This window comes from Schistocerca americana, chromosome 6, assembly GCF_021461395.2.
Source record: "Schistocerca americana isolate TAMUIC-IGC-003095 chromosome 6, iqSchAmer2.1, whole genome shotgun sequence".
NCBI lineage: Eukaryota > Metazoa > Arthropoda > Insecta > Orthoptera > Acrididae > Schistocerca > Schistocerca americana.
Genome location: NC_060124.1, coordinates 138,790,252 through 138,811,384, shown reverse-complemented (window position 1 = coordinate 138,811,384; position 21,133 = coordinate 138,790,252). Strand labels below are relative to the sequence as shown.

General features: G+C 44.9%; 1 protein-coding gene across 1 annotated transcript in view; it reads left to right on the top strand.

The window, feature by feature from the left end:
• Positions 1-21,133, top strand: part of LOC124620010 (meprin A subunit beta-like) — a 69,789-nt gene that overhangs the window by 14,706 nt on the left and 33,950 nt on the right. Inside the window, exons 2-3 of the mRNA XM_047146675.1 lie at positions 11,529-11,604; positions 18,326-18,524. Of these exons, the coding sequence (XP_047002631.1) occupies positions 11,529-11,604; positions 18,326-18,524 (275 nt within the window). The remainder of the gene's footprint in view (positions 1-11,528; positions 11,605-18,325; positions 18,525-21,133) is intronic.

Genomic DNA, 21,133 nt, shown 5'->3' with positions numbered 1-21,133 from the left:
CGATTGGAGTGATGTGAGGCCCCTGATACGTCCAGATATGACTCTGAAAGGTGACACGTACGTAAGCATCCTGTCTGAACACCTGCATCCATTCATGTCCATTGTGCATTCCGACGGACTTGGGCAATTCCAGCAGAACAATGCGACACCCCACACGTCCAGAATTGCTACAGAGTGGCTCCAGGAACACTTTTCTGGGTTTCAACACTTCCGCTGGCCCTCGCGCTCCCCAAACATGAACATTATCGAGCATATCTGGGATGCTTTGCAACGCGCTGTTCAGAAAAGATCTCCACCTCCTCGTACTCTTACGGATTTGTGGACAGCCCTACAGAAACCATGGTGTCGAGTCCATTCCATGTCATGTTGCCACACTCCCGATTTCTCACGGGGGCCCTACACGATATCAGGCAGGTGTACCAGTATCTTTGGCTCTTCAGTGTGGCATGTACGAGGGTTATTCGGAAAGTAAGGAACGATCGGTCGCGAAATGGAAACCACAGTAAAAATACGATGAACTTTTGCAAAGGTTTGTTGGGCAGTGTCTCTAGTACGCCCGTCGATCGCGTTACGTCGTTCTTTTTAGTTCTGAGCACACAGGGAGCATGCAAAGATACGTAGAACAATAGTGTCTCCCGCCAAGTACGAGGGCCTGGTGGGAAATTTCGCCTGAGGCTATGTAGCCAACATTACATAACTGTCGTGCGTCTTCTTCTTCAAGCCAATTCTCAGTCGCATTCTGCAGGGGCAATGAAGACGCTCCTGCATCGTTTTCAATTGTAAATGTTTGATTACCCACAATGCAGCCCGGAATTGTCTCCCTCTGAGTTTCATCTCTGCTCACATGAATCGTTGGCTATGTAGAGGCATTTTGGCACAGACGACGAGCTGTAGGCCAGCGTAGAGAATTGGCGGGAAAGCACTGGCGGCTGCCTTCTATAACGACGGTATTGGAAAGTTCGTACAACGCTACGATAAACGTCTAAGTCGGATCGGGGCTGTGGAGCTGGAAGTTGCAGCTAACTGTTGCAAATAAAACTGTTTTGATTTTCACTGTATTTTGCATGTCACGACCTATCATTCCTTACTTTCCGAAAAGCGCTCGTAAATAAACAGTCAATGAAACGTAAAATAATTGCCAGTTCGGTTCTTTTTCATCTAGGCTTAACTGTACTCGCAGTCAGAACATTCGTTGCAATTCTCAAGGTACAAAGTCTTAATAAATAACACCGGCGTGTAATGCTCTGGTCGGCAACGTTATTCACGGACTACAAGACAGTGTTTTCTTCCGTCGGTGTAAGCTGTCAACATACAAGCAAATAGCTGATTTCCAAGGTGCGCACTCAATGGAAGTCAGTATGGACAGTGGAATACGTGCGTTGCATAATCATTTGCCGCTGTTTGTAGGGATTTTTCCTGGGGCCGGGAGCAGAGACAAACACATACGCGGCGGTCTGTCACTGACCCGAAAACTCTGTGCGAGGCAAAAGCTCGGTCGCCGGCCCCGGCGGCCAGGTAAATAAACACGCAATTAACGGGCCCTAAAGAGTCCATTCTTCATGTTGCCGGCTGTCCGTGGAGGAAGCTGCCGCGAAACGACGCAGACCGGCGCGCGACTGGTGTTCTTCCGCGGACGAGTCGCCATCCGAAAGGCGGACGAGATGGGCGTAGGCGGTGGCAATGGCGGCTCACTAAATCGGCGTCGGCGCATGTAAAGATCCTCGGCATTTCTTTGTTGCGTTGCCGAAGGCAGATTACACAAATTGCTGGTCTGTAATAATTTTCTATAATAACTATCCATCTGCTAGAAACAAAATCAAAACTTGGGTAAAATTACGAGTAAAATTATGTCTGTCATGAAATCTGCAGCTAACATTATCCGCCCGGTTGAAAATAACTAAACGTTAAATGTGCTAAGTTCAAAATGGCTCACATGGCTCTGAGCACTATGGGACTTAACTTCTGAGGTCATCAGTCCCCTAGAACTTAGAACTACTTAAACCTAACTAACCTAGGAACATCACACACATCTATGCCCGAGGCAGTATACGAACTTGCGACCGTAGTGGTCGCGCGGTTCCAGACTGTAGCGCCTAGATCCGCTCGGCCACTCCGGCTAAATGTACCAAGTGCTGTTAACAAGTTACGTACGGCACAAAACGAAAAACTTGAACGCAAACGAAACACAACATGAAAACCACAAAAGGGTATAGTAGAAGAGCTGCCTATGTTTACAATGCAAAATCGCACAAGAACGCCGTAGATGAAAAGGTTAGCTCAGATGAAAAAGGTTTTTTTTCAGTAAAAATAAAATATGTTTGCTTCAAACATTGACTTGAACAGAGAAAAAGTTATAAATTTCAAGTTTTGAAGTAAGAAAAGTACACTACGAGAGCGCCAAATAAGGAGAGTAGAAAGTTTTTTTTGGAAATGGTCAGATACAGTGCGAAATGAACTTATTGCAAAATAGAGAAGGCAAGAGAAAATTCTGTGCATAACCTCTGTAAGGAGACTAAGCTGGTAAAATAACGAATAAATGCCCCGCCCCATGACTGAGGTCTCTGGAATCACAATAGCATTCGGATTGGATGTAAATGGTTCGATTTCTGACAAAGAAATTTTCGTGGTCGATAATGAGAGGTGAACTGAGAGTCAACTTCTTCCGTATGGGCGCCGCGATCTCGATAAATCTGAAGAAAGACATTGTTCCACCAGGCTGTATAAAACTGCATTTTTTTAAAGCAGTTCTAGTGTCGAGCGCGGAGCATTGCTAAGAACTTAACAGAAGTGGGTCCTCACACTCGTCAAAGAGTAATAGCGTGCCATACACAGCTACTCACGGCATGCGATTTATGTTTGACAATGGTGATGTTGCCACGTCTGTTATGCACTTAACAATGAGCCGCGCTCGAAATTAGTACTGCTTAACAAAATACAAGTTTAAAATACTGACTGGTGCAACGATGTCTTTCTTTAGAAGTGACAGTGTTCATTTTCTGGTCAACAAATTCCGTGCTATCATTCTCAATTAAATTCCATCACCTGATCACAGTGTGGAATGATAACATAAAACCTTGTAAATGGCACTCCTTCCATCGGCTGAAGACCTTAATGCCTTCGAAAAGAGAGACCTATCATCCAGTAGCGTATCCCACTTTGCGTCCTTTTCTTAGGCCCTCAACATCAAAACAAGTACATTTTTTTAGTTTGCAGTCAACAGCAGAAATATATCGTACTAAAAGCATAACAAAGAGCTGTTTTTAATTTCTTATTTATTCCGACAGGTCTTAAACCATCATCCAGGGACTATACGAACGTCAGATAGCGAAACATAAGAAAGTAAAAACGCAAAAAATCCAAAAACGTATTTGGTAAGCTAATCGTAAACTGATACTTACTAACGAACAATAAAAAGAGCTCTCACATGACATACATTATACAACACACGATTACCATTCATACTGCAATCACAACTGTTGTGCACAACATGATGTTAAAGCATCTAACAAGAAGATGCGGCCCATTAAGTGGCAAAAGACAAACTGAACGTTATAATTTCTTGTGGGATCGAAAAGCGATATACAACAGTACTCACAGTCATTTAACGTTTACACTCATAATTTTAAAAAGAAATTCCAAAAGACGATGCAACAGAAGACATTATCAAGCATGTGGCTGAAAAAAGTCTTAAGGGAGTTTGACAACTAACACAGTGACTTGATGATATCTTACTTTATATTATTTAATGCAATAACGGAGAAAACAGTGAAGGATAAAAACAGTAGTTGAAATTAAGGACTTGAATGAGTAATACCGCGATTGATCCAGATGATTGCTGTGGAAACTGCTAGAAGAAAAAGACCAAGTGAGTGGTTGCCTTGGTAACACAAGATTAGCGAAACGTGAGTTTCCTGTGCGTCTGATAGCAAATAGATAATGAGAACGGTGCCCGGGAAAACTACAACTCAAAAGACACGTGTTTTCTAGGCTTTTCAAGGGTCACCGTACAGGGTCTACAGTGAACATATCGATTTGTGTAAAACTTGTGCCACTGGTCACCACTGGTAGCTAGGAGGTCAACAATCGACAGATTACTCGCCAGTTCACTGCTCAACAACACGTGAACGGCCAACCATCAAGAATCTCTGTCTGCCGGACTGGAACTCAGAAACTAAAGCCTTGAATTCCGCGGGAAATACTTTTAGTTGCTGAGTTATCCGAGAACGACTCATGATGCGATCTCACAGCCTCACATTCTGTTGGAAATTCCCTCCTACTTTCCAAATTTCACACCAGCTCTCCTGCTTACATTACTGGACAAGTGTGCCTCCGAAGAAATGGTTTAGCCACAACCCAGAGGGTACTTCCAGAAGTAATCTTTCACTCTGCAGTGGTGTGTTATTTTGAAACACTTTGGCAGACTAAAATTATGTGCCGTATCGGGACTCGGAATCGCAATCTTGTTTTAGTTTGTTTTAGTTTTGATAGTATCTTTCTCATAAACCCAGAAACTTTGCAAGTGTTCTCCTATGGCTTGTTCGACTAGCACTCGTGGAAGGAACGGTATCACGAAAAACCTTTCAGGAACTTTTTAAACTGTGCACATTCCCCTGTAGAATGAAAGATCTTTCCTGAAGATTCATTTCATTTCCGAGTAATGGTATTCATCCACTGGAAAAAGGAGCGAGATCAGTTGTAGTAGTCATTAATGGGTCACGCGCTATATCTCCCCAGCAGTTTATGGAGTGGGGAAATCTCGATCTAAGCTTTTTGTTCAATGAAAACTCAATGAAAAATCCTAACAGTATACGATCCTGCCACATGTTACTTTTACGCAAGATAAATATAGGTTTCAGCTGCTGTTTTCAGCCGGCCGCGGTGGTCTCGCGGTTAAGGCGCTCAGTCCGGAACCGCGCGACTGCTATGGTCGCAGGTTCGAATCCTGCCTCGGGCATGGACGCGTGTGATGTCCTTAGGTTAGTTAGGTTTAAGTAGTTCTAAGTTCTAGGGGACTGATGACCACAGATGTTCAGTCCCATAGTGCTCAGAGCCATTTGAACCATTTTGTTGTTTTCAGTAACACAAACTTCGCCTCCCTGTTCCAATTTTCTCCACTGTTAGACAGGATACGTCAGCACATGTGTTACCAAACTATTCCTCCTTTTGGGAATGGTTTTTCCAAGACTAAATTATTCCCATCTCCTCTCAACACCGCCGGCCAGTGTGGCCGAGCGGTTCTAGGGGCTTCAGTCTGGAACCGCACGATCGCTACGGTCGCAGGTTCGAATCCTGCCTCGGGCATGGATGTGTGTGATGTCCTTAGTTTAGTTAGGTTTAAGTAGTTCTAAGTTCTAGGGGACTGATGACCTGAGGTGTTAAGTCCCATAGTGCTCAGAACCATTTGAACCATTTCCTCTCAACACCAGAATGATTTTTCACTCTGCAGAGGAGTGCACGCTGATTTGGAACTTCCTAGGAGATGAGGCAGAAGATAAAGTACTGGCGGAAGTAGAGCTGTGAGGGCGGGCCGTGTTTGGATAGCTCAGTCGGTAGAGCAATTACCCAAGAAAGACAAATTTCCCAGGTACAAGTCCCGGTCCAACATACGGTTTTAATCAGCCAGAGACTTTCCTTTTTAGTTCGTGCTTTGTTCGTTCAGTTATTTTTATCATTTTACCGTAACTTACATCTATTCGTTAATCGGAGGGTGAACTTTGTGATCATGTTGGTAGATGTTGTTAAGACTTGAATACTTCTGTAGAGGCTCTCATCTTTATTTGTAAAGATCTGTCTTGACCCCACAATTTGTACAACTCACCATTACCCGTTTGAGCTATAGTCACCTTCAGATCATTTTCGGATACAGTATTACTAGTGTCCTGATTGATACAGTTAAGTCGTTTAAATATCTGGGCGTAAGTTGCAAAGCGATACGAAATGGGACCTGCATGTGTCAACTGTGGCAGGGAAGGCGAATGATCGACTTCAGTTAATTGGCAGAATTTTAGGAAAGAGTGGTTCACCTGTAAAGGAGACCACGTATAGGACGCTGGTTCAACCTATTCTTGAGTGCTGCTCGAGTGTTTGGGATCCGTACGAGGTCCAATTGAAGGAAGACATTGAAACAATTCAGAGGCGGGCTACTAGATTTGTTACCGTTAGGTTCGAACAACGCGTTAAGTGTTACGGAGATACTTCGGGAACTCAAATGGGAATCCCTGGAGGGAAGGCGAAGCTCTTTTTCGAGAAACACTACTGAGAAAATTTAGGGAGAAGCATTTGAAGCTGACTACCACACGATTCTACTGCCGCGAACATTCATCACATGTAAGGAACACGAAGATAGGATACGAGAAATTAGGGCTGATACGGAATGGAGGAATGTATACAGTCGTTTTAGCCTCGCTCTATTTGCGAATGGAGAGGATAAGGAAATGACTAGTGGTGGACACGCACCGTACGGTGGCTTGAGAAGTATCTCTGTGGATGTAGACGAAGAAAAAATATTCGGAAATAAGTATCAACGGGAAAATCTGTACACCTAGGTACCTAGGCGTATAGATATTGACGTGGATACTTATAATGCTTTTTATGATACCCGAAACCGGTAACAACCTATATGATCAAGACAGATTTTTTTTACAAATGAATTGCCATAACATGATCGGGGACTTCCTACACACTCTTTTAATTGATACCTTTCATCTTTGTTCAGTGTGGTGTATCAGAGGTGTATCTGTCACATTTGGGTGTCTGTAATGAGAGTCTGTGCAGTGTAATGTTATCGAATATAAGGGAGGTCGTTGGCATGATACTGCGTACTTCTCTTGAAAACAACGTTGGCCAGCGTGAAACACGACGTCCCCTTTCGACAAGCGGCCATCCATCAACAGTTTCAAATGCCTTCACACCATGAGACCACTCAGAGGGGTCTTTGATTTACACCAGAACAATTATACCCAGTCAGATTATCAGCAACACTACCTCTTCACCCATTCGTAGCCAAATACAAGAGACAAAAATGATTTCAGCTGTTAGGATAGTAATTGTTCCCTCTGGATAAAAGCGATGACTAACGACCCGTTCTGCTATGACCTGAAACTGCTTAATGTTGCTTCTTTCTTCTTTAAGTTTTGCACTGCACTCAATTACTTCCACAGCGTGACGTAAGCAAATTGTACAATTTCAGAACCTTCGACCTTAGCCATTAGTATTAAATCTGAGTTTGTTTCAGCGCTGATTAAAGCTTTCTTCTTTATTACCATTCTACTACTTTTGACAAATACTTTTGACTTCCTCGTTTCAGTTGATACGGCTTCCTGCATAACAAAGGTCTTTCGTCTCTTCTTTTCTCTTCATATTGATTTTCAGATGGCTTTCCTTCTTCATTTAGGGGTCAATAGAAAGCTTGGATAACCATCTGTCTACTTTGATTCGTGAAGTAACAGTATTGTGACGTCATTGAGGCTCGGAGTGTTTGAAATGTATTGCGTTTGTAGAGAGCGTGTTGGAGTAAGCGTTGGCGCACTTTGTGAGATGTTCATGTTTCTAAACTGTTAGTAAATGATATTAGTGCGACATTGGACTTGGTGCTGTCTGTTTTTGTTGCCGTGTCAGGGAGTTATTTTCAAGTCGTTGTTGCCTTGTCGGAGAGTTACTTTAAAGTCGTTAGTTATTGGCTCTGATTTGTTTTCGGTTTTGAATTGGTTAGTTATTCTCGTTGTTAATGGTTTGAAAGTTAATTTTTTGGTTTTTCGTTTGGATCATTCGACGAAATTTATTAATCGTCGTTAGTTGATTGCTGCTATGGATGGCGATATGTCTGATATAATTAAATTTTCTGAGTTATACGGTCTCGTGGCAGAACTTGTGAATTTATAATATACCTCTTTATTTTGTTCCACTTATGTATTCAAATCATATAAAACAGTTAAGATTTCGACTGCCGTCTCTGCCATCTTCTTCAGGAGTTAAAGTCACTGGCTGCCGGGTATATTGCATCTATATAAATAGTGTTCTGTTTATACATATGCAATAGTTGACTCTAAAACCTTCCAGAGAGGTCCAAAGTGAAGCATTCACGGAAGGCAAGTTGGTGAACTCATAGCAATCCTGTTCCATCTTGAGACCTAGGCCCACCAAGAGAGACACAGGCCGCGGCGCTTACGTCACAGCACGTGACACACAGGTCGTACGATTGCCAGCAGTCGTCCTTGGCAGGAAGCGAGTAACTATTTAGCGCAAATTTAATAATCCTTAACCGCGCGTTAAAATGCATGCAAGCTCTCGATATCACAAGACAAAATTAAGATACACTCCTGGAAATGGAAAAAAGAACACATTGACACCGGTGTGTCAGACCCACCATACTTGCTCCGGACACTGCGAGAGGGCTGTACAAGCAATGATCACACGCACGGCACAGCGGACACACCAGGAACCGCGGTGTTGGCCGTCGAATGGCGCTAGCTGCGCAGCATTTGTGCACCGCCGCCGTCAGTGTCAGCCAGTTTACCGTGGCATACGGAGCTCCATCGCAGTCTTTAACACTGGTAGCATGCCGCGACAGCGTGGACGTGAACCGTATGTGCAGTTGACGGACTTTGAGCGAGGGCGTATAGTGGGCATGCGGGAGGCCGGGTGGACGTACCGCCGAATTGCTCAACACGTGGGGCGTGAGGTCTCCACAGTACATCGATGTTGTCGCCAGTGGTCGGCGGAAGGTGCACGTGCCCGTCGACCTGGGACCGGACCGCAGCGACGCACGGATGCACGCCAAGACCGTAGGATCCTACGCAGTGCCGTAGGGGACCGCACCGCCACTTCCCAGCAAATTAGGGACACTGTTGCTCCTGGGGTATCGGCGAGGACCATTCGCAACCGTCTCCATGAAGCTGGGCTACGGTCCCGCACACCGTTAGGCCGTCTTCCGCTCACGCCCCAACATCGTGCAGCCCGCCTCCAGTGGTGTCGCGACAGGCGTGAATGGAGGGACGAATGGAGACGTGTCGTCTTCAGCGATGAGAGTCGCTTCTGCCTTGGTGCCAATGATGGTCGTATGCGTGTTTGGCGCCGTGCAGGTGAGCGCCACAATCAGGACTGCATACGACCGAGGCACACAGGGCCAACACCCGGCATCATGGTGTGGGGAGCGATCTCCTACACTGGCCGTACACCACTGGTGATCGTCGAGGGGACACTGAATAGTGCACGGTACATCCAAACCGTCATCGAACCCATCGTTCTACCATTCCTAGACCGGCAAGGGAACTTGCTGTTCCAACAGGACAATGCACGTCCGCATGTATCCTGTGCCACCCAACGTGCTCTAGAAGGTGTAAGTCAACTACCCTGGCCAGCAAGATCTCCGGATCTGTCCCCCATTGAGCATGTTTGGGACTGGATGAAGCGTCGTCTCACGCGGTCTGCACGTCCAGCACGAACGCTGGTCCAACTGAGGCGCCAGGTGGAAATGGCATGGCAAGCCGTTCCACAGGACTACATCCAGCATCTCTACGATCGTCTCCATGGGAGAATAGCAGCCTGCATTGCTACGAAAGGTGGATATACACTGTACTAGTGCCGACATTGTGCATGCTCTGTTGCCTGTGTCTATGTGCCTGTGGTTCTGTCAGTGCGATCATGTGATGTATCTGACCCCAGGAATGTGTCAATAAAGTTTCCCCTTCCTGGGACAATGAATTCACGGTGTTCTTATTTCAATTTCCAGGAGTGTATTTGGTGGGTACCTTTTCATTGACATATTGATTTCCCATGGGCTCTGCACGGCGCCAACGTTCGCGAAGTATGGCGAACAAGGCGATTAGTGTGACGTCACAAGTTTGTAGCGGGGCCCGTATTCTCATGCGCCCGACGCGGGACCAAATGACGTCAGGTGGCACAAGGAGCCGGAGCCACGTTTGAAACTGCCACTGCCCCATTCCTAAGAGCTTCCTTTCACTCAGTATGCAAAGCCCAGTCCCGTGCCACACTCAGAGTGTACCACAGGTCCTGTTAAAATTGTTGCTGTCTGTTCTAATTTCGTCCGCCTTTAATAACAGAGTCTCTGTATGGTGACGTTTGAACCAAAACTCTCGTCTTTTCCAATTGTATTTTGTGCCCGTTTCCTAGTCAGTGTTCAGCGAAGGCCAACTTCTCAAGTTCTCTTTGCTTAATATGTCGTGAGCACTCTGCACAACTCTCAACAACAGTGCGAGTAGTTTGTCCTATGGAAATGCTACCACACTGACAGGGGACACCATGCACGCCAGAAACTCGGGGTGTTACGTATGTCGTGTCCTGGCAGCGGGCCGTAACTCTGCTCTCAGTCCATGTCTCTTCAGCACACTTCCTATCTCGCTAGTCGACGCTCGTTGGACATCCAGCGAAAGCAAAGACGGACGTTTGACGCTTGTAGGGAGGCAAGAACGGCAGTTCCAAACGTGGCACCGCCTCCTAGCGTCACCTGAGGTCACTCGGTTCTACATCGGAACAGAACTGCTATGAGCTGCTCAACTTGCATTCCGCTCATGCATCACTTTGGCCCTCTCTGAAGGATTCCAGATGCTGCTATTGCTGCAAAGACAGAAAGGCAGAACAGCGTGTCAGCACCAGCAGTCAGCGATTCTAGCTCCTGATGACGATGGCGGAGACCAATATCAAAAGCTCGAGTGTTTATTCGAAGAGACACTGTTTGTTAACCGAGGATATTTTGTTCAAGAATGCCACCGTGAAAGATTCTGGGGACAATAACAATCACAATCAGAAAAGAGAGAGAAGGTTCGATGAGTTGACAGCACCTCTCGGACAGTGGATCTGTGGTGAGAACAGAGCAGTTTTGGCAACAAATATTCACCAACTTCCCATGATCTGTTGAACTAGGCCTAGAAACAACTTGCTCATTATGTTTTGTTAGTGTGTCCGAATCTTGTGAAAAAAATTGCAATGCAAGGAGAAGATAGGATATTTTATTCCGTCATTCAAATAAAAATACGTAATTTCTGTGTTAAAAATGAAAATGCGTGTGGCTAGGGCCTCCCACCGGGTAGACCGTTCGCCGGGTGCAAGTCTTTCGAGTTGACGCCACTTCGGCGACTTGCATGTCGATGGGGATGAAATGATGATGATAAGAACAACACAACACCCAGTCCCTGAGCGGAGAAAATCTCCGACCAAGCCGAGAATCGAACCCGGACTGACCACTCGGCTACCAGGGGCGGACGTTTCTGTGTTTGAAAAATATAACAGAGTGAAGAAGGCACAGTGTATTTAACTGTGCAAGATCTGTCTCAATAAGGGTTTTGTCAATGATAAACACGCTACTTCTACGCCACTTCGTGTTTTTCCTTTCACGCGATCTATTTCATAAGCGGAGATAATGGTATGTTCATTCTCCTCGCTGAAAGTCGAGCCTAAATAGCTGTCGTTAATGCCATAAACGGAAAGGCCAGTGAAAATTTGTAGTTTTGATTGTACTCTTACTGGCTATTTTTTACCGTCCTTCGAGATCTGTCCGTCTTGTGTTTCAGGTGAAGAACGCCGTCTCTGACCCGGCACTACTGTGGCCTCACGGTGCGATTGTCTACAAAACGGACGAGCAAATCGGTATGTCAATCTCTGTCCTTATTCTTGATTCTTCCCTTCTCTCTTCACTCATCATACTTATCACCACTTTTCGTATTAAGCGCTTGCAGTGCATCTTCTATTTGTCTCTGCATCTATATTTGCTTATAATACCAGTCTCTCTGGTTCTTCCTTAATCTACTTAACGATCTATTATCCGAAGTAAGATAGTTCATGTTTAATCTTCATACTTATCTTATGGAGTGATGACGCGAATATAAAGCCCCTGTCAGTCTAATGTCAAAGTCAACTGCTGTCTTGTTCCCTGCCGAGCTAATGATACTCAGACGACCGATTATCAGGGAAATAAATGTAAGATCGAGCACAAAAGAAATGCTGCACCAATATTCATTCAATGAAAGAATGAGCTTTGGCTGTTAAGCTTGAAGATGGAAGTCCCGTCATCAGTCTTACCCATTCTTTGTTGGTAACCCATTCGGTAGCATTCCAAATACTCCCAGTTCCCAAATTTGTCTCAGAAAACAGAATGGATTCTCTATGACGACTCACGCTAGAGAAAAGGACAAGAGAAAATATCTGTCTGGAAACTTAAGATTAGTTATATGGAAAGCAAGAGGAAGAGGAAGAAGAAATAGTGAAAATATTCTCACAACAACAGACAGATATTGCTGCTGTCTCAGAAATGGAGATGAAGCAGAAAAGTAGCAAATATGTTGGAAGATACATAATGGTGTTCGGAGGTACAACAGAAAGAAAGATCAAATAAAGACGTAGCAGCATTCGTAAATCAGAAATTATGAATACATAAATGAAATAATTATAACAACAACGATAAAAACGGAAGAGAAACTCTGACTCTGATAACAGTTTATGCATCGGAGAAAGATAAGGTTGAGGAATCAGTACCCTTTTATGATAACCTTCAAAAATTTGTGGCACAGTATGATCAAAAACTTCAAGCAAGAAAGCCGATCATCTGATAAAATCAAATACACCGTAAGCTTAACGTTCGTTTTACTTACATTGTGAATAATTGTTACAGTTTTGCGTCTCAAGCGTTAGTAAACTATCAAGAAGCATGATTGATCGTAAAATAAATGCAAACAGAGCGAAAACTCACGTATGAAATGCCGTTAGCTACAGCGTATGCATGAAGAAATACTTTCAACATTATATATAGTACTGCGGACCTAGTTTTAATAAAGCACCTCGTATGTAGTGGTTCTTGCACCGAAATTTAACCCTTTATGCAGAATAAAGTGTTCTGACGGACCAACGACTACATGCCCTCGATAGGCGCCCGTCGTATGGCGGTCCATTGAAACAGTGGCCTCACTACTGTAGGAAACAAATTTAATAAGCCATTAATTATTATCAACGTAGAATCATAAAACGTAGTAACATGGAAAATTTGGAAATTTGTGGTAAGGTCTTTGTGGGACCACACTGCTGAGGTCATCGGTCCCTAAGCCTACTCACTACTTAATCTAACTTAAACTAACTTACGCTAAGGACAAAACGCAGACACCCATGCCGAAGGGAGGACTCGAACCTCCCGCGGGTGGAGCAGCACGGACCGCGACAAGACGCCTCAGACTGTGCGGCTACCCCGCGCGGCGTAGTAACATGTATTCGCCTTTGTTACATAAAGTTAGTTTATATTTCATGTGAAGGTAATAACATGCAATAATTTATAAGTTAAAACTAAACAATTAGGGAAATATACTGCTGGGAAAAAGGCAACACCCTCGAGCACTGTTTTCAGTGCCACCAGAGTGTTACATGTACAAATTCGGGGTTTTAGTGTTAGTGATTCATTTGTTCACAGTCATGCGATCAGATGGAGCTCAGGAGGCCTGTCTTCGCGCTCTGTGTTTAGCCTCTTCAGGCAGTACTGTGATGAGTTTAGAGGTGAACAGTGTTTGTAACATTCATTCTAGGATATACCCATGCCCCATCGCAGAGTAAGCAATCCTATTTAACAGCTTCAGCCATTTGAATGTGGTCGCACTACGGACTTGCAGGAAACTGGATGGACGTATCGACGGATTGCTGTATCTGTTGGGCACAGCATATCGAAGGCGTGTAACTGCTTCCAACAGTGTTCTGTGGAACATTCCCACACCTGTAGACCGTGTTCTGTACATAAGCTTAGTACAGACGCACGTCAAGATCGACACATTGTGCGAACGGGGTGGTCGGCCGAACATCATCCAGGGCACGTGTTCCATCTGCTCTAGCATCAGGGACTATGGGGAATTGTCTGCTTCCAGCAGGATTAAGATCACATGTAGAGTCCGCGCAAGATACCATAGCCGGTAAATGCTCAGTCGGTAGAGCATGCGTGGGGAGAGCGGTAGTGGTAGGGGTTACGGGCAGGTGCTGTTGGAGAGAGGCCGAGCGCTGGAGGGGAAGCACTGTTCTATACCGAAGCTCACTTTTTTTTTTTTAATATTAAGTGGAATCCCCCCAAGCCGACACTTGCATGGTGAACATTCAAAAAGATTTGTCACCTCTGCTTTGGTTAGTATCTGAAAAGAATTACACTGAAAAGAGGGAGCGATTTATTTTTGCTTGACTTGTTAAGCATTTGTAACTTTCAGATATGTGCCATGAAATGCGAATTTTGAGTAAAGCCTATACATTTCTCTTGTTGCCGTGTTAAAATTTGCTTCTTTTGACAAAACACAGCGGAGTTTACAAAATGTCACCTCACTACCATGTTGTGCAGACACTTTTGTGAAAGAAATCTGAAACAGTGGTTTATTAAGTTTATTAAGTGAGTAACTGAGAAAAAGTCAGTAGATTATGAAAAAGCACATTCTAGGTACAAAATAAATGTGTAATGTCTTCAGTTATGTTGCTCCCAAATTCATAGCATTTCTCTTTACATCATCTATCGATGTCCCTTAAAATTAAATTCTTTCATTTAAAAAGTCTGTAAGAACTTTTAACATTGCAGTGCATCAGCAATCGTGAATAATTTAATGATTATAAAGAATCCGCCTCGATTGCAAATAGAAACCGACTGTTGACCTAGGTTTCGGTGCGGATAACCACGCCTTCTTCGGAACACACTAAACTACAAACTGCCTAAAGATTGGACCATGCCTCTTTAGGCAGTTTGTAGTTTAGTGTGTTCCGAAGAAGGCTTGGTTATCCACGCCGAAACCTAGGCCAACAGCCGGTTTCTATTTGCAATCGAGGCGGATTTTTTATAATCATTAAAAATTCTGTAATTTGTGGAACAACATGGTAGATCATGAAGTTTTGCACAATAAAACTATGGCAAAATACTCTCCTCTTTGTGTGCTATCATTTACCAAAATCTCTTTGCGATATCTCAAATTGTATGTGAAATACGAGGAATGTTTTGGATATTTCATTCTGTTTTATAGCTGGCATGGCGCGATCGCAAATGAGTGTACTATACCAGATCAGTCTTCTTGAGGTTGTTGGCAGATAGAGACCTCCACCCAAGTATAAAGAAAAATCATAGCGACCCATGTTTTTCATTGCAACCCTTTTAGAATTTCTCGCAGTGTCTCATTTACATGTAAATATCACAATAACTATGAACATTAACGAAATGATGGTCGCGTCATCACGAACGTGACATACAGAGCTCTTAGTAATGCAAAAATGATTATTTTTTTTAAAGAATAGTTTCCGTTAAATTGAAGACTGCAGGTCGTGCGCCTCCGTCTGTCATCGCCGACCTGTCGAAAGGTGGCAAACACATGAACTCTCCCAGTGCTTTGGGCGAAAACAGGTCACTGCACATATGCCACCGTATCCTGCATGGACTCTACCTCTGGCCAGGCTATCACTGACACCAAGACACTGCCAAGCATGGCTACTATGATGTCGTGAAGCAGATGACTGAAGAGTGCAACGGCGCTCAGATGTCTTCAGTGATAAGAGTAGGTTCTGTCTGTATAGGAGTGATGGACGTCTGCATTGGAATGATGGACATACACGTGTATGGCGTAGACCTGATGAGCTACGTATTCCGCAGTTTCACGACACACAGCTTCCATCCCAGGCTTCATTGTTTATGAGACCATCAGTTAGTATTCGCGATCACATCTGGCGTTTCTGCAGGGTAAAGTAGCCAGTGCCTGCTGCATTCCACAAACTGTTATCCCCATGTTACTACCTTTTTTTTTTTTTCGACAGAAAGGTGACGTGGTATTTCAGCAGGATAATGCGCGTCCACATACAGCTGCTGAGGCTCAATGTGGTTTTCGTCGTTCGCAACAACTGCCCTGCTCAGCAAGATCACCAGATCTCTCGCCAACTGAATACGTATGGTACATGAAGTGGGAACTCACTCGTTCTCCTGGACCTGCACAAGCCATAGCCGAATTACAACAAAAGGCCGATGTACTTGGGACAGTCTATCACAGAAAGGCATTCGCCACTTTCTGATCGTTTTGCGTGCGAGAATACACGCCTGTACTGCCGCCAGAGGGGGATACACTGTGTATTGACGCCACCGTTCTGGCTCTTTTTATTGTGAGATGCATGTTTCATTTGCCCTGAATTTGTTACCATTTTCTCCTACAATGACGCACTATTGTCATCGCAGTTGCCGATAAACTGACCTTGTCGTTGAAGGTGTTGCAACTTTTTCCGGCAGCATACCGGGTGGTTATAATTAAATTTTCCCTATTTAACACGTTATAACACTAAAACTAAGTACCGCACGAGGACCAAAATTGGTGGCATTAATCAATTAAATTGAAACACTTTTAATATGTTGCTACGGTACATGATAGCATTGCAAATGGTTACCATTACTGTTACAAAAGGGGCTCAGTAAGGCGGCCAGAGCTTGAAAGCGCAGGATTGCACCCTGCACAGCAGAACGAAGCATGTCCGTAGGTAGTTGGCTGCCTCTCTTGATACCTTGCGCTATAGATCAGCACATGCCTGAATATTGCCCTGGTAAACCCTGTCCTTCAGCTGGCCCCACAACCAGAAATCACAGGGAGTGAGATCAGGTGATGGTGCCGGGCAAGCATTTGGAAACGATCGGCTAATAATTCGATCGTCTTCAAATGCGTTTCCGAGAAGCAGATGAACTTCGTGAGCGATATGCGGTGGGGTCCCATCTTGCATGAAAACCGTTGAGCTCAATACGTCTCTCTCCTGTAGGGAGGGTATGACACGCTGGCGAAGTACATCGGAGTAACACTGTCAAGTCACACTGCACGTCTTTGGTCCTGGAGCGGCAACCTGTTCAAAAAAGAAAGGGCGAATGATGAACGAGGCCGTGAAGCCACACCATACAGTGACACGTTCAGGATACAAAGGAACTTCATGCACAGTGACTGGAGGTGAAGATCCCCACACTTGGCAATTCTGTGTGTTCACCTCCCCCGTCAGAGAAAAATGAGCTTCATCTGTCCACAGGATGGTCCAGGGATAGCCTCATCAACTTCAATCCTTACGAGAAAGTGGAGACCGAAGTCAACACGTCGTTGTTCGTCCCGTGGGGCAAGCTGCTATACGATATGGATCTTGTACGGATACCATTTGAGAATAGTTCGAAGCGCCATCCGTACAGTGGACCACGGGATGTTCAACTGTCGTGACACACCACGCTTACTGCCTGACAATCGGGAATTGCGAGCAGCGTTGTCTGCCATAGCAACAGGGATTTCATCTACCACCTGTGGTGCAACTGAAACGGTCGTCGACTTCTTCCTGGAGTGACGCCCAGTTCTCCAGTTGATTCGAACTTCTCCATCATGCTCCTCACAGCAGGTGGAGGAAGAGGACCCTTCCGTAAGCCTTTCAGCCGGCGATATTCTCGAAGTGCAGTTGCAGCGTTACCGTTGTCTTGGTAATAGAGCTTCACCAATAATGCCCTGCCCCTTTTGCCCAATCTTATGTTGACAAGTCAAAAAATGCACTGCGACTGCTCAGGTGTGTCAGATTATGGATCACGATGACTGATCACGGCACCTGGTGGCCATAGTTTGAACTGGACGGTGGCGCTGTGACACATGGAAGTCATACACCCTATTCTCTGGACTTTGATGCTACCAAGTTTGGTACTCATATGGTAATTAGTTTCGGTGTTATAATGTGTTAAATAGAGAACGTTTAATTATAACCACCAGGTATTTACGTCTAACTTAGCCAGTCGCGGTCCAAAGTCCGGATCAGGTAATAGTCTTGTGTCTTGTGTTCTTCTCCTGACGCCGGCCGGAGTGGCCGAGCGGTTCTAGGCGCTTCAGTCCGGAACCGCGCGACCACTACGGTCGCAGGTTCGAATCCTGCCTCGGGAATGGACGTGTATGATGTCCTTAGGTTGGATACGTTTAAGTAGTTCTAAGTTCTAGGGGACTGATGACCTCAGATGTTAAGTCCCATAGTGCTCAGAGCCATTTTCTCCTGGCACATTATTCCCGTGTATAGTGAAGATTGCCTCCGTACCACGTGAGACCACATCGTCAGCACTATGTCAACCACCGATAAAAATTATTATAGTTAAATTAAAACGTTTTATGTGCTAGGAAAATCCTTGATACCTGTGGCACGTTAAATGTGGGATGACAAGTTACATTTGAGGAGGGGGGGGGGTGGCGGGCGGGGAGGGAAGAGCAGAAGGTGAAACACTGTGACCCTCATCCCAGAACCGAACCCAGAATTTCAACACCTAGTTATGAAATATCTTGTGGAACCTACTTTGGAGATTTACAGTTGGACAATGTGTCTCTTTGATCACTAGGTTGCCCAGAGTCTGCACAGTGCGAAATCCTGATGAAGGCCATGGAGCACTACCACCGCAACACGTGCATCCGCTTCAAGCAGTGGTCGGGGGAGGCCAACTACGTGAGGCTGTTCTTCAACCCGGAGAGCGGCGCCTGCTGGTCCCCCGTGGGTCGCCAGGGCGGCGAGCAGCTGCTGTCTCTGGGCGAGAGGTGCTGGTAAGTCCCACAGTCAACTGCTGTGTACCACAGTGTCCGAGGTTCACTTCGCGAGAGTCATGTATGGCGGGGTTCAAGAAGTGGCACCGTCAACTGTACTCATCAAGCCAACGCTGTCTATCTTGTTTAGTGGTTTGTAGGCTAAGATCCACTAGATATACATTATCTGATCCAAAGTATCCGGACACCTATTAGTGGACATTAATGTGGGGAGTGTCCACCCTTCACCTTTATAATAGTTTTCACTGTGGTGTCTGAATGTCTGTGAAAAAATGACAAAACACTATTCCTCATGCCAAAACCAGAGTAGATGGTGCTGTTTGGCTCTTGGGTGTGGAGCGAAGTCGACATTATCACCCCAAAAGTGGTCCATTGTGCTCAGGTCGGAACTCTGGGCAGGGCAGTCCATTCAGAAATGTTACTGTCCACAAACCATTGCCTCACACTCCTACTTTATGACAGAGGGCATTGTCATAATGACATATACAACCATCGTCTCCAATCCGTTCCGCTACTGTACGCGTTATGTAATGCTGTAAAATGTGTTCATACCATTCCACATTTATCGTTTTCTAATGCCGAACAAGGGGACCATACCCTAACCACGGAAAACACGCCTACATCGCAACACTACCACCTCTACGCTACGCTACACCTGATGAAAAGTAACATTCTCCAGGTATTCGCAAACCCAAACCCTTCCATCGGTTCGCCACGGAGTGCAATGTGATTCATTACCCAAAAACACTCTTTCCTGTTATCCACTGTCCAGTGGCACCGCTCTTCCAGTCATCTCAAGCTTCTCTTAGCATTGATTACAGAAATATTTGGCCTATAAGTAGCTTCCGACCATATACCCCTCTTTTTAACCCCTACGCGCAATCACTGTGCCAGTTGGACTGCTGGTAGCACTTTGGAACTCAAGAACGATTCCTTCCGCTGATTTCGCGCGATTTTTTTTACAGCCACCCGCCGCAATACTCGGTGGTCCCTGTCCGTCAGTACATCAGGTCCGCCTGTTCTTCCTTCAGCTGTGGATGTTCATTCACTTTTCCACGTCACAATCACATCGACCTGGGCAGCTTTAGAAGGGCTGAAATGTCTCTGGTGGATTCGTTACTCATGTGATATCCAATGACTCGTCCACGTTCGATGCAACTCAGCTCTCCTGAACGAACCATTCTGTTGTTACTGCTTCTCTGCTGATAGTACAATGCTCCCCACTTTCTTTTATACTGGCGAGTTCGCCTCTCGTGATATCTAGTGGCCAAGTGCACATTATGTATGTTTCCGGATACTTTCGATCAGGTAATGTATTTTGTTGTTTAGTTTGTAAAAAATGAGCCATAATCGTCACATTCTCGAGCCCACAACTACTGTTGGGTAGTTAGGTACTTGTTCCATCGATCGTATTCATGATGAAGGTTAAGATGTGAAAGTTATCAATAAAACAGACATAGGATATACAGGGTCAGTCAGGAGAGAGGTACATGATTTGAGGGGTGATAGTATTAGTGATTCTGAACAAAAAACTTCATATGGACGTATAACCTAATGAATGGTTTCCGAGATAGAACACATTCAATATCACTTTTGTACGTTTTTCTTAAATAACTCGAAAACCGCATCCTCCAGCGCAAACATGTCCCAGTACAAAATTGAACTATATTCAATTTCCTACAAATAGTTCCTATTCATTTTTCTCTAGAATTAATGGTTTATGCGAAGAGAGAGCGAGGATGTTGAAAAACTCGGTCGACGCGCACGCACTATAGCTTAAGTAGTTTTTGTAGGCCAATTTGAGGTAGTTTCCTGACTTGATAGACCACAAATGTGTTCTTTTCAATTTGCTCTACATTACTGTGGTACATTGTAAACCTCAAATTGGCCTACAAAAACGATGTAAGCTACAGCACACAAACCATTAGTTCGCACAAACTCTTCGCACCCACCATTAGTTCTATAGACAAAAATGAATAGGACCTTTTCTGTAGGAAATTTAATATAGTTTAATTTTGTACTGTGACACGTTTCCGCTGGAGGGTGCTGTTTGTTATTCAAGAAAAACGTACAAAAGTGATATTAAATGTGTTCTATCTCGGAAACCATTCGGAATAGGGCATACGTCCATATGAAGTTTTTTGTTGAGAATCACTAATACTATCACCCCTCAAAGCATGTACCTTTCCTCCTGAATCAACCCTGTATATACAAGGTGTTCAAAAGAAGTGTCGAAAACTTTGAGGGGTGGTAGTACTCATCGAAACAAGAAAACTAAGTCCAATAAACACGTGTCTGGAAATGCATACTTCCTGAGATAAACACGTGTTTACGTTGGATGTTCAATGTGGCGTCCATTCATGACAATGCACCCCACTGCCCTCTGGTGTAAGGAATGGAAATGGAAATGCCGTGTGGCCAAGGCCTCCCGGCGGGTAGGCCGTTCGCCTGGTGCAAGTCTTTCGAGGTGACGCCACTTCGGTGACTTGTGTGTCGATGGGGATGAAATGATGACAATAAGGACAACACAATACCCAGTTCCTGAGCGGAGAAAATCTCCGACCCAGCCGGGAATCGAACCCGGGCCGTTAGGTATGACATTCCGTCGC